A 14,800-nucleotide genomic window follows, 5' to 3' on the forward strand; every position below is an offset into this window, starting at 1 on the left:
TATAGAAGGGTTAATAGTTTGCCTTTAACTGCCTTGCCTTTAAGTGCCTTTTACCTTTAAGTGTTAGAATTACTAGAATCTGTTGACTCAGTAGTCTGATGGTCTCCTCTCCAAGGAGACTACACTTCTTATCATGTATGTTCTCAATAGTCAGTTACAATATGTTCTGAGCTATGGTAAATAGAATATGACCCTGGGTGCTGGTGGGGGCTACATGAGTTACATTGAAATGCATTGGATGTAAATGGTATAAAACATTGCTTTGGCTTTTTATATATCAGATAAAAGTGACTTGCTCACGGGATACGTGTGAGGTGTCTTTTGTCTCCAAGCGCTTGTCAACTAAGGGCGTAAATCCACAATTAGGACTCACTGGTGATCTGTCAGCTGACATTTGGGTCAGAATGAAAACAGCTACGACAGTTTGGCGTCCGAACGGGGACCGTGTAACCAGCCGCCTTATTCGGAATCCGTATGTGGGAGCTTCCAGAGAGATTGGATAATGCAAACAACAGCTGCAGCAAGGTAAGAAATGTTATTCTTACAATCTGTTTGCACCTGCAATCTCTCTTCCGGATTTCTCCATACCTCTGGGTAAAAGGCTGTAAACACGGTTCAAAGAATCCACACATCACCAGTGAGTTTTGTGTTTGTTTTGTCTGTTTATGTCCGTATGAGAGTTGAATAATAGAGTCATAAGATGATAATTGTTATCTGTATTATTTGTCAATATCCTAATTGGTTGTGTATTTGTTTAGTGTGTGTAATACAAGAGCTGGGATAGACTCTGTGCAGTGTTGTTATTTTGGCCATTTTGGATTGGCAGTACATTATATGAAGCTGTATTTTGTATAAGGCCGTGGTTTTTGTTGTTTGGCCTTAAAGTGTTTTCAGAGTGTCAGTGGACACTGCTGCAGTTTTATTTATATAGAGTTGTGTTAAATTCCAAAGTGCAGAATAGACAGGCTGTGTGAGCCTTGTATGCGTGTATGTCTATGAGAACCTCTGAATGAGATAAGAGGTGGAGTGATTGAGATAAGGGATTTTCTTCTTGTGAAACTCAACTAAAAAGTGAAAGGAAAAGAAAAAAAAAATCAAACAAAACAATCCCTGAGCACGCATGAATGAATGATCACATAAGTATCATTACTTATCTAAGTGTTGTTGAGGGTCCAGGATGAATGAGTTGTGGATATTTTTAATGTACATTTAATTTACATCTGAGATTCAGAGAAACCTGTGTTATATATGGTTTGATACTGGATAGGTTTCTATGTATGTCTATATGTGGTTTGGCCGGACGCGGTCAGAATCAGCTTTTTCAAGTTGTGCAGTGATTTGCCTGTATAGAGAAATTGTTTTTAATTCCGAGAGGATGAATGTTTTGTAAACTGCTTCTGTGTGTGTGAGGCACAAAGCTCTGATCAGCGCGAAATACCAGATGGGAGGAGGGAAGTGCACCCCTGCGCTACTTGCTTGAGTTTTCTCCCCTTTGAAGTTTCTCTGTCCTTTGTTTAGTACACGCTGAGAGATTTGTGTTTAAAGCAATAAGTACTGTATGGAATTGAAAGTGATAAAGAACTGTGCCTATTTTTAGAGGAAAACTTGTAAGTGATTGAAAAGATTGGTAAAAGATTCACCTGCTTCAAGCTGAGTGATTGATATAGCAAATTGAGGATCAGCAGAGGAGGTAACCAACTGCACGGCTGATGTAGTGTACGGAGTAACCTGCTACAGTCAGTCTACGGCATTAGGTGGTGTAACCTTGCCGTCCATGGAGCTGTGCTAGCCAGCTGATTTACCGAGTGGTAGGTAGTGCACCTGCTCGGTGCCACCGAGTGGTAGGTAGGGAACCTGCTCGGTGTTGTTGAGCGGATAAGTTGAAGCCATGGGCAACTTATTCTGTGTGCAGTCAGGGCCCCCAATGGGATCCAAAGCCGCTGTACAGATTGGAAAAAGGAAGCAGTGAAAAATGTGAAACCAATATTGAAAAAGGCAAAAATGCCAGTGAGTGGATGTTTTGTTGTACAAAAAGGCACAGACAAAGAACGAAAGTAAGGTGTATTATGAATGTTTTGATGCTTAAAAGTCCGACTATGACTGACACATTACTGCTACTGTTATACCTTTGTATAACCAGAGACCCAGACAAGACAGATGGACTGTGGTCAGACAATCCCAGATTGGAGAAATACTTGTATGATCTGTGCTGCAACCCGACCTAAGAGAATTACACTGAATCCTGTCCAGACAAGATCACATGTAGTGACATAAGAAGCTGACACAGGTTGTGGTTGGTGGATAGTGGGGACATTAACTTTTGGGAGTAGGCTGACAGTAATCCTTTTGGGAAGGAGCTGTAGACCAGCATGTCTAGTCACCCCCAACCGGTCATCTAGTCACTCCCCACCACCAGAGAACCAACCACATCAGGTAGGGTAAAACAGATACAGGAGTATTATCCCTGGAGGCCCTCTGACTAGCTAGTTACGCTAAAAACAATTGGCTGATCCTGAGAACCAACCTTTCCCATTTTATAGACAAAAAGACAGACAATATGATGGACGTACAAGTGCACCTGGGCAGGCCTAGGTAGTTAGTGAGCACAAAAGCAGGTGACTTGCTAGGACACATAATTAAGACACATACAGATGTGACAAAAGAAGAGAGTGTAGAGATGTACTTTAGACGGTTACAGCTTAAATGGGAAGACATGGGGTACAGTCCAGTAAACCCACTTGATGTTAAAGTATTGGTAAATACATTCATTGACGGTATGACCAAAGACTTACGAGACGCAGTACAGACAGCTAGACCTGAATGGAGGAATGTAGATCCAAAAGATCTCCTGAAAGTTGCTAAAGGAGTTGAACAAACTAGGACAATAAGACGACGTGTCATGATGTATGCTGGAGGACAAGGAAAACAGTAGAGACGTAATGAGAGACCTAAAGACTTAGAAACCGTAAAGTGCTGGAATTGTGGAGAAAATGGACACTCAGACCAATCTTCCACCTTCTTCACCTCCAGGAGGGAAAGAGACAGAATTCTTGATTGACACTGGAGCAGCCGGAACTGTGGCACAGAGACTTGATAATGCCAGGCATGATTACTGACGAGACTGTGGAATGCGTGAGTGTAGAAGGACAAGCGACTGAAGCCCTATGACTAAACAAATAAGACTAGAATCACGAGACCGTGCTTAGAAGAGCTGCTTACAAACTTATTGTCAGTGACAATACCCCTATGGATTTGCTGGGAGCAGAGTTGAGTGCTGGCTAGGCCATCATACAGTACTCTCCTGAGGGTATTACAGTCACAAGTCCCCTGTCATATAAACACTTGGTGCAGAGAGACGCCAGGGTATTCCACATGCACATTATACCACAGGTAAATCATGCCCTATTATAGTTACACTTAATTTCATTAAAGGGAACCTGTCACCCCGTTTTTTCGGTATGAGATAAAAATACCGTTAAATAGGGCCTGAGCTGTGCATTACAATAGTGTATTTTGTGGACCCCGATTCCCCACCTATGCTGCCGAAATACGTTACCGAAGTAGTCGTTTTCGCCTGTCAATCAGGCTGGTCAGGTCAAAAGGGTGTGGTGTCCTCCCCCAGATCTTGCGTAGTTTTCCGTTGGTGGCGTAGTGGTGTGCGCATGTCCAAGGTCCCGAATCCTCTGCCAGGGGTGTGAAAACAGCAGCGATGTCCGTTATTCCATTGGTGGTCGGTGGGCGCGGCCATCTTGCTTTGGCCGCGCGTGCGCAGAAGCGGCGCTCTGCTGGCCGCGGCTTCAGGAAAATGGCCGCGGGCATCCGCGCGTGCGCAGATGGCTATCGCGGCGGCCATTTTCGTGAAGCAGAGTTCGCATCTCGGCTTCACGAAAATGGCCGCCGCGATAGCCATCTGCGCACACGCGGATGCCCGCGGCCATTTTCCTGAAGCCGCGGCCAGCAGAGCGCCGCTTCTGCGCACGCGCGGCCAAAGCAAGATGGCCGCGCCCACCGACCACCAATGGAATAACGGACATCGCTGCTGTTTTCACACCCCTGGCAGAGGATTCGGGACCTTGGACATGCGCACACCACTATGCCACCAACGGAAAACTACGCAAAATCTGGGGGAGGACACCACACCCTTTTGACCTGACCAGCCTGATTGACAGGCGAAAACGACTACTTCGGTAACGTATTTCGGCAGCATAGGTGGGGAATCGGGGTCCACAAACTACACTATTGTAATGCACAGCTCAGGCCCTATTTAACGGTATTTTTATCTCATACCGAAAAAACAGGGTGACAGGTGCCCTTTAATTTACCAGTTTAGTAGTTTCCTTACACAAGATGGTATAGTTACCGTGTATTTCTAGGTTGTCTTCATATGATATATAGTATTTTAGCCATTCATTATATTGGCTCAACCCATAATCACTGTTTGTCTTTTCCACTTCCTATACCTTATCGCAAGCAACTGGTATTGATATTTGGTAGTTTTCAAATCCCTTCTTTTTATATTTGGAACTGATAGTTATGGATTTACATAGGGCTTCTACCTTCTTAAAATAAGCTTGTGCTTTGCTGTGGCCTATGGCATTGGGCTCCCCCTTTTTACGACTCAGTATCTTTCATAAATATATATATTTTCATATATATAATTTTCTTTTGGTAACATATTTTGTGAATCAAATTTAGTTTTCTTAAGAGGTACTCTACCCAATCAAATACGGGTATAAATAATATTTGGTCATTAATGTGTGATTTATATAAACACTTGTGTAAATTTGCAGAAATGGTGTATATGGCAAGAGTAGTGAAAGTAATACCTGACACCAGAATGTCTGAGGACAGGGAAAAGAGTCAGGTACCAGATACCGTTTGGGCAAGGGGAAAATCTGATATGGGTCGGCTGCCCATTCCCCTTGTCATGATTAAATTAAAAGAAGGAACCACTCCTCTTTGGTTAAAGCAACACCCCTTTGTATCCCATTAAAAAGAAAAAGGACCCAAGGGTTCCCCTGACACAGAATAGTTCATGACTTACAGGCCATTAATGATGTACAGTGAGTGTGATCTCAATTGTTCCTAATACACACACCGTACGGTCACAAAATGTTTCACAGTCATTAATTTGGCAAATGCATTCTTCTCTGTACCCCTGCACCCTGACTGACAGCATCTTTTCTTTTTTACTTACGAAGGTAAACAAACACTGTTGGACGGTCCTCCCAAAAGGGGGAAAGAACTCCCCAACCATCTATTCAACAACGATGGCAGGGATTCTTGAGCAGTGGCAACCACCTCATCCACAGACTGTACTATTGCAGTACGTGGATGACCTCTTGCTCTGCTGCCCGGACCAGACGTCCTGCAAGGAAGCTACAGTTTCCTTGCTGTGTTTTTTGGCAGAGAAGGGTTGCAAAGTCTCCCGTGACAAATTACAGTATTGCAAACAAAAGGTGACATTTTTAGGGACATTGTATTGCTGAAGGTACAAGACACCTGACTGAAGACAGAAAACAGGCAATACAAAATCTCCCTTTACCCAGGTCACACCAGCATCTACGTATTTTCCTAGGTTTGGTGACCTACTGTAGGCCTTGGATAAGGTCTGCTTCACAAATGACGCAACCACTCTATGACAGGTTGTCATCAAACCCCTACAATCTCACTCAAGAAGCAATTGATTCTCTGAAGCTGCTCATTGTGCCAGCCCCGGCCTTAGGCATTCCAAACTATGATCAGCCATTTTTCTTATTTTGAACAGAGCAGGGAGGACATGCTACCGCAGTACTGACACAGCAATGTGGAGAGGAACAGAGACCAATAGCTTACTACTCAGCACAATTACACCCAGTGATTAGAGGGTCTCCTACGTGTGTCCGTGTTGTAGAGCTGCTGTACTACTGCTAGGCATGTGAGCTCACACTGACTTTCTTTTGACAATTTGTTCCCCACATGACATTAATGCCATACTTGTACAAGTTCAACCAAAACACCTGTCTATGAATAGACAGATCAGACTCGAATGTGTTCTAATACTAATTCCTGAATACGTCACCCTCAAAAGACATAGTGTTCTGAATCCAGCCACTCATCTGCCTGTGGATTCAGAAAAGGGGGAATTGGTGACAGCGTTAGAAAAAAAAAAAAAAAAAAAAGTACACTGGTACGTTGACATGACGCACAAACATGACTGCATAGGAACTGATGAGTCAGGAGACAGTATGTTTTACATATGTTCATGAAAAACCTGTTCCTAATGCATATTTTGAAGTTTTATTTTTGTAGATGGCTCCAGATACCACCAGGATGGGCGATTTTCTACACTGGACATGCAGTAGTATCCTCACATGAGGTAATCCGAGTTGAACCACTCCCTCCACACATGTTGGTGCAGGAGGCTGAGTTGAAGGCGCTCACTGAGGCGTGTAGAGCTGCTGCAGGTAAAGTCGCCAATATTTACACAGATTCGAATTGTGCATGGGGAATATCCCATGATTATTGCCCTGTCTGGAGAAGCAGAACGTTTCTTACATCAGCCGGTAAGCCCATTAAAAATGCAGAGCTGATGAAACAATTAGAGGAGGTATTGACGTTACCAGTCCAGGTTGGCATCGTCAAGGTAACAGCACACACGGACGGTGACTCTGTGGAGGTAGAGGGCAACAGAAGGGCGGACGAGGCTGCTAAAGTAGCAGCAAGGCGGCCTAGGGAGCAGTGGACAGTGGCGGAGAGTCAGCGTATTCCAGCCACACTGAGCCTAGATGTCCTGAAATCCCTCCAGCTGCCCAAACAGAGAAGGAACACGGGGGAGAATGGGAGCTGAGCTGAACTCAAGAAGAGTTTTGGGAGAATAAGGATAAATTGTATATACCAAGGTCCCTGTTCCTAATTATGGCACAAGCAACACTTGGCCCCACTCACACCTCAAAATGTCACATGCCTTCCGGATCGCTCCTGGTTTCAGTTACGCAGCAGCAAAGCTCGTACGGTCATGCCTCATCTGTGCACAGCACAACCCTGGTAAAACAGTAAAAATCCCTAAGAAAGCGACACCCAGGCCTCTCTACCCATTTCAGAGACTGCAGACGGGCTACATACAGCTACAGTGTGTGAAAAATGTCCTAGTATGTGTAGATCTCTTCTCTGGTTGGCTGGAAGCCTATCTGGTAAAATGTGCAAATACTAAAGCGACTGCAGACAACCTAATGAAAGAACTGATCTGCAGGTATGGTGTCCCAGAAACCACAAAGAGCGGTAGGGGTACACACTTGCAGGCCCTGGGAGTACAGCAAGCATATCATGCACCATATAGACAACAAAGTAGTGGGAAAATGGAAACACTAAATGGGACACTTAAACTGAAAATTCAGAAGCCATGGCAGACACAGGAAAGAGCGGGGTAGAGTGCTTGTCTCTTGCACTCTTTCTAGTTAGACACACTCCAAATAGAAAGACAGGCTTGTCCCCTTTTTGAAGTCCTGTTTAGTAGTTTGCCAAAGACTGGTCTGTACTTCCCACAGGTGCTACAAATGCAACACGGTGCTATGACAGCCCATGTCCAGGCCTTGCAGAACAGACTTAATGTGGTGCATAAACATGTGTTTATACATCAGCGATTTTTGCCAAAGTCACTGCCGATAGTGTTTTTGCCAAAGTCACTGCCGATAGTGTCATACTCACCAATAGGTGAGTGCCTAGGGCAGCATAAACTCTAAATACGGCCCTGTGTATGCACTATATATACTCACGACTGGGGGGCACGACCTTGCTCTCCATACACTTGTATAAAGCAAGGCTGTGCCCTCTAGTTAGCCACGCTCACTAGACTGTCTGGGAGTATTGGGAGTATGTATAACCCGTACATACCCTCTGGTCCCGGCTCAGAAACCGGCAAATCTATGCAGCACACACTGTGTGCGCTGGGAGGATTCATAAGACTGCAGTCATACAAAGTGACTGCAGAATTATCAATTTGGACTGGACAACCCCTTTAACCACTCTAGCTTTTCTTAATTTCACTTCCTTTATCCGGTCTTATTCTTACTAGCTGCCGTCCTCTTCCATTATCGCCGCTGCCTTTATCGGTCTCCAGTAGTTTATGACCTGTCTAATTGCTCCAGTATTTTCTGGGTGATCCAGAAGTCACTAATCAATGTAAGTCTATAACAGCCCAGAACAAGGCCCCATAGACTTACATTGAGAACTTGTGACCGTTACCTCTGACTTCCGGTCAGTCAGAAGTTGCGGTCACAAGATGGTGGCACGGGCCCAGAGAGGCTGGGAACAGCTTAAGACAGCAGCCGGTAAGTGTAATACTAGGGACAGGGAACTTAGACTGGTGGCACCACTCCAATGCTGCAATAAAAACAAACAAACAAAAAAAAAAAACAACCCACAATGGAGTAAAGAAAAAAAAAAAAAATAAATAAAAATTCAAGGAAAATGGCTAATAAATTATGACTGCTCATATCGCAAGAAAAAAAAATGATGCTATTCAGAACTGTAGAGATACTATCCATTTCAAAGCTGCAACAGGAATAACACCATCCAGGAGCCCCCTATAATAGATGTATCTGTGGTTTCCTTAACTCATTCTTCATTTCCAAGGATGTTATGAAAACATATCCCAGCATCATGATTGAGTTATTCCCATCTCAGCCACAAAAGGCTGCAACTAAATAACCCTATAAAGCAAGCAAGAAAGAATCTCGCTGAATCCTCACTGCCCATCAGTCAGCACTATAGGGTGCAGTAAAGCCTCACACACTTGTGAGCATGCCTACAAGTGCTCCGCAGTTACAAGATTATACCTTTACCGTTTGCTCTTCTTTCTTCCTGCGCTCTTCATCTTGCAGACGTTTCTGCTGCTTTTTGGAGACCACTTCTGTGAAGCCGTCATTGAGGTTGGACTGAGAGTCTTCTAGAGTGGTTACTTCAGGATGATCATCTATTATTACAACACCTAAAACACATTAAAGTGGAGCACAGGTAAAAGAAGCACTATGTGCAACAGCTTAAAGGGGTTGTCCACTGCCTGAACAACCCCTTGAGTCCCTCAATTAAATTAAAAATAACATATCCTCGCCTCCTGCATTGGCGCCGCTCCGGCTACATCAGCTCCGGGGCTCCCCTGACATTGTTATGCCATGTCAGCCCTGCAGCCCCCATTGGGCTACTGCAGTCTCATTACTTCCACTTAGACTATTGTCCATTTGAAGTGAGAGTGAAGCAGACAGAGCGGCCACTGATCGGCTGCAGCACTCGCGTAACATGTCACGCAAGCCCCGATGCCGACATCCCTGAAACAGTACCGGTGTGGGAGGTCGCTGTTATTTTTATTATAAAAGAGGGGACAACTTCCCTTAAAAAGGGTTGTCGAGGAAGTGGACAACGCCTTTAAAGAAAACTTTGTATGAGGTTTATTTCAGTTACTGGTCCTATTACTAGAGTCCTATTAAGTAATTATTGCCTTATAATGCTAATAAAAATAGGTTCTGACAGAGGACAGAAAATAGCCAAAAACAGGAAATACAATTATAAAAAACCCTTCAATTACATTGCAAATATTAGATCTAGGTAAACTGTTACCTTCTGCAGGAAGGCAAAAAGAAATACAAATGTTCCCAAAATACAAAGGAAGGTTAATTGGTACCTGCCATACTGTGCAAAGCAACAAAACAATAATACAAACAAACCTTTTATCATGCATGGTAAGAAAGCTAAAACAGGAAACCTACTTGCATAGTTGTTCAGGTCAAACTGTGACAAGGCATCTACTTTTTCTTTAGGTTTCTTGACAACTAGCTTGGGCTCTTCCTTCTTCTTGCCAGCAGCATCCTTGGCTGTTTTTGATTGGGATGAGGTGCTCCCATCTTCAGGATGAGGGTGATAGTTGTGATAGTGATGATGAGCATTGCCGCTGCCACCTGATGTATCTGCCCCTAATCCTGAGGTCTGGTCATCGACTGTCCTAGAGGTTCAATAAGAAAAAACTTATGACTGTAATTAATTACAAAGATTAAGATAAATCATCAAGAAAACTTTTTGCATTACGCACCACATAGCAATACATCCATCAACATGAAACAGGTTTCTCACCCTCGTTTTCCCCTTTGCAATGATGTTCCGCTTCGCCTCTCACCCCTGGGACCAGAGTAATGCCGACCAGGTTTTGGAGCACCTGTATTGCCACGTCGATTCTGACGATCCATGCCCGGTCTTTGACTGGAGAAACTTCTTTTTGCGCTTTCCCTTTTGGGTGGCGATTGTGCCAAACCATCAGTTGTTTTGCTAGGGGCTGGTGATTGGACGCTGGCTGAAGTTGCTGCTTTCCGTTCATCCCTTTCCCTTCGCTCGTTAAAGTCGCTACTTTCGGAAGCAGTTTCCCATTCCTCATTGGCCTGGTCTGAAGAGTTATGATTAGACAAATCTGGTGTCTTGTTACCCGAAAAATCTGATGGGAATTCATGGACACTATTTGAGGCTGGCACTCCTTGATTAGAAGATCCACTGACTTCTACTGGTTTGCCAGCATCTTCTCTCTCTCGCTCTTTTAATCGTCTAAATCGTGGAGGCTTATCCTGTCTGGGTGGTCGTGTAGGTCTTTGCCTCCTTGGTCTGTCTCTTGAGGGGTCAAACTTGCGTTCAAACTTAACAGGTGGTCTCTTATCACCAGCTGGTAATAGATGGTGATCTTGATGTCGGTGTTCACCATCATCCATACGCGGAGGTGGTGGTGGTCTTGAATCCTGCTGCCGTGGAATCCAGTGATTTTCTCTATAATTAGATCTTCTAGGTGGGGGAGGACGAGTTGGACGCATGCCGGGTTCCCTGCCACCACGGCGAAAACTTCCAGCTCCTCTACCTCTACGAGAAGGCTCCCCTTTTGGCAAAAAGCCAGGTCTTATTCGAGAGTCATCTTCTCTGGAGAAGTGCCTTTCGGGTGGTCTGATTTCTGCCCTTGAAGTTCCAGCTTCGGACTTCAAAGTAGAAACAGATTTAGGTGCTCTTTTGATATCGGGGCGATCATCTCTACAAGATTTGCTTCTGCTGGAAGTCTCCTTATCTGAAAGAGGAGTGTCACTTGCACTTTCACGAGCTTCACTATCAGAGTCTGTTTCAGAACCATGTTGTCGTCTTCTTTTCGGCATCAGCTCAAAATCTGAGCTTTCACTACGTGTTTCGCTTTCATCCCTGCGTCTTAAAGCTCCAGGGGGAGCTGGATCACACCGTGCCTTAGAATCTCTGTAATGTGGATATTCCCTATTATGTCCTCTGCCTCCGCGTCCTCTGCCTCCATACGAACCTCTATAGCTTCTACCTCTGGAATAATACTCTCCCCTGCCTCGACCTCTGTATCCCTGATCAGGAAACCAGTCTCTGTCTCTAGCCTCTTTTCTGTAAGCCCTTGGAGGAAGCATTTGGTCTCTTCGATGTGGCACCATTGCATAAGGAGGCTGAGATGCTAATGGAGGTTTAGTATCAGATTTGGGCTTTTCAGGAGGCAGGTCTTTATTTTCCTTGCTTACCACACGCACCACTTTATCCTCCTTACTTGGCTGAGTGGTTGGAGCTGGTTGGGCGACAGGCTTGGGTATCGAATCTGAAGCATTATCCAATGACTTTTCTGAATGTAATGTGCTAGTATTTGACACTTTAGAAAGAGTAGCAGTATCAAGTGAAGGCTTATCTTGCTCAGCTTTACTTATTGCTGATGCTGAACTTGGCACTGGCTGCTGTGGCGGTACTTTCTTTTCAACTTTTTCTGGTTTCATAGGTTTTTCATACCCAAACTTTTCTTCCTCCTTTTCTTTTCGCATTTCACGTTCCTCTTTCATGTCACGAAGAATAGGTTTCTTAATGGGGCCAGATCGTCTTACTGGTCTATCCATACCTTCTTCTCGGTTTCGGGATCCTGGTTTTGGGCCCCACCTGGTTTCAGACTTGGGTTTGAAAGGCTTTTCTGACTTTAATAGATCTAGTGGCTTAGAAAAACCTTCTTTCCTCGGTTTATCATCTATGGATTCTTTTGCAGGCTCCGGGGGCCTAACAGATACTTTAGCATTCATCTGTATGGGATCCACCCTCCTCTCTTCTTGCTTGTGAGTGTGAGCTGACTCACTGGATAAAGTCCTGGTTAGCACAGGCTGAATTTCAATGTGAGACGGTTCTTCAGTCGGTGCAGACTTCTCTGATGGTTCATATGTGGACATTCCTGGGTCTTTTTCTTCTGCTTGAGGTAGTTGAACAGGCTCTGTAAGTCTAGTAGGTGCACTGTGAAGATCTGGCTCTCGTGTTCTTGAAAAGAAATCAGTTTTGTGCTGGGGCTCAAATGGACTGTGGTCCAACGCGTAGTTTTCAGTGATAGCATCTTGGTCCAGTGGTGTTTCAGGTCTAAATAAAACCAAAAATAAATAACATGTTAAAGATTAGTATTTGCAAATGCCAAAATCTGAATATACCCAATTCATAAATCAAATATACCTAAAGCTTCATAACAGTACAACTGCATAAAAGAGTAACTACATTTTCTGACTTATTTTTTATATTTAGCAGGTACTTGAACTGCCTGCAGATTGGTGGTGATCTGGTGCCCCGAGACCCCCATCGATTGAACAACAGACCACTGAGAAGTGCGCAGCTCAGCAGACAGGAGTGCGCACACAGATTGGACTCAATAGAAAGCAGAGACTTTTGCAGCAGGCACATGAATTGGTGGGGGACCAGCTCCTGAGACCCCACTGCTCACACAATAGAGAAGTGCCGATCTCGGCAGACTGGAGTCAGTGTGAGCAGGAGCACAGACCGGATTCCGTAGATAACAAAGGCTTCGTAACCTATGCTTTCTATCAAATATGTACCCCGATCTGTATGTACGTTTATATCTGATGAGCTGTGCTTCCTGATGCACCATACTGGTACGATAGATGTCGAGAAGGTATTAACGAACCTCTAATGCGGTATATAGATTTCAGAATCAATATCATGTACGGCTTTACACGGATTGCATAATGCTATGCTTTGACATACAAGCATACCTGTAATCTTCAGGCTCGTCAGGCTCTTTAGCAGAGGAAGAAACCTGTGCGCCGTCTGGGTGGGAGTAAGGCTCAGCTCCCCACATCATGCGAGGCTCAGATATTGGGACACCATGGTCTCTAACAGATCGAGCCATGTGTTCGTAGGGTTCAGAAGCAGATGTTGCGGGTTCAATTTGTTCACGCCTCATTAGAGGTTTGGTTGGTATCATTCCTGTAGAAAGAGAGTATAAGGAGTTCATATAATTTGTTAAAAAAACACAAGGAGATTCTACACAAATTCCTTAATAGGTATTAAGTGATAAGGTAGAAAAACCTGTGATGATCATACCAGGATGCATTGGTGGAATGTCCATTGTTGGCCTTCCAGACATCATCCGAGGATCCATATAAGGTTGCATCATTAGCCAGCGAGGATCAAAGGCCATGGAAGCCAAATGTTGCGGATGTGGTCCTAAGGGCTGGTATAGAGGCCTGTGTTGTGGTGGGGGGACAGGGCTGCTGGAAGGTTGGGACTGGGCTGGCTGGGATAGTACGCCCTGCTGCTGTTGCTGCCACTGCTGCTGTTTCATCTGTTCCTAAAAATACAAAGTAAGCAGCAAATATTTGCAATGTTAAATGACTCCTCCACTCAAAAACACAAGGGTACAATCACATGCACAAATTTTCTACTGTGGATTTTGCTGCACATCTCCATCATAAATGTGTTGCGTGTAGATTTGTTCCAAAGGATAAAACAAACATACAGTGGATTTAAAATCCATACACTTTTTGTGAGGACTGTGGATAACATTCGATAAGATTTTCAGGCAGGAAATTCTGCATAGCATCCGCCACGTGTAAAAATACCTTTGGGGCTACAGTCACACTATCAGTATTTGGTCAGTATTTTACATCAGTATTTGTAAGCCAAAACCAGGACTGGGTGATAAATAGAGAAGTGGTGAAATGTTTCTATTATACTTTTTCTCACCTGGATTTTGCTCACAAATACGGATGCAAAATACTGACCAAATACTGATCGTGTGATAGTAGGCTAAAGTTAATGCTAGACCGAAACGAGTACTACATGTTTATTACTTTTAGGGTATGTTCCCACGGTCAGGAAATCAGCAGCGCTTTGGACGCAGCACATGTCTGCTGCATCCAAAGCGCTGCCGGCTTTTGAACGCAGGTGATTCTGCATGTGTTTATTGAACCATGAGGAATCACCGCGCCCAATACATTGGATGAGAAATTTATCTTGTGGAGACGCTCCAGTCTCCACAAGATAAACGGACATGCTGCAGTCTCGAAAGATACGTCACATTTCCATCTCTGCAGGGAAGTCAGAGGCGTCCCTGAACGCATAGTGGAGATGGGACTTCTTCAAATCCCGTCCACTATGCCGTCACATCTGGCCGCTGCGGATGTATGCAGAGTCCAATCCGCAGTGCTTACTGACTGTGGGAAAATACCTGAACTGATGGCTTTTCACAGTAAATAAGTGCAGGCTCATATTTGATGGCTTGAGGAAATATAATACACATACATCATCTGACGTCTCTGTATTGTGGATCCATTTGAGTACGATGGAGGAGAAATGAGATTTCACTGAATTCTTTCATTAATTTTGAGGGATAAAAGTTGGTGTATTTTTAGGCAAAATCTGAGGGCTGAATAAGCCTTTTGGCTACCTACGTATGCAAGTATTTCAGTTGGCACATCTCCTTTGACATAGCAATCGGTGGGCAAGGTGCACGATTTTGCAACGTCTA

At 44.3% G+C, this 14,800-nt stretch overlaps 1 protein-coding gene across 5 annotated transcripts in view; it reads right to left on the minus strand.

Annotated features, from left to right (window-relative positions):
* PRRC2C (proline rich coiled-coil 2C) overlaps positions 1-14,800 on the minus strand; it is a 117,925-nt gene that overhangs the window by 19,707 nt on the left and 83,418 nt on the right. For 4 of the 5 annotated variants that reach the window (XM_077278512.1, XM_077278514.1, XM_077278511.1 and 1 more), the window contains exons 14-18: positions 13,375-13,621; positions 13,044-13,257; positions 10,105-12,399; positions 9,744-9,976; positions 8,817-8,968 (exon numbers count right to left, since the gene is read on the minus strand). In XM_077278512.1, coding sequence (XP_077134627.1) covers positions 8,817-8,968; positions 9,744-9,976; positions 10,105-12,399; positions 13,044-13,257; positions 13,375-13,621 — 3,141 coding nt within the window. The remainder of the gene's footprint in view (positions 1-8,816; positions 8,969-9,743; positions 9,977-10,104; positions 12,400-13,043; positions 13,258-13,374; positions 13,622-14,800) is intronic. The other variant, XM_077278513.1, reaches the window with a different exon arrangement.

This window comes from Ranitomeya variabilis, chromosome 8 (genome assembly GCF_051348905.1).
Source record: "Ranitomeya variabilis isolate aRanVar5 chromosome 8, aRanVar5.hap1, whole genome shotgun sequence".
Taxonomy (NCBI): Eukaryota; Metazoa; Chordata; class Amphibia; order Anura; family Dendrobatidae; genus Ranitomeya; species Ranitomeya variabilis.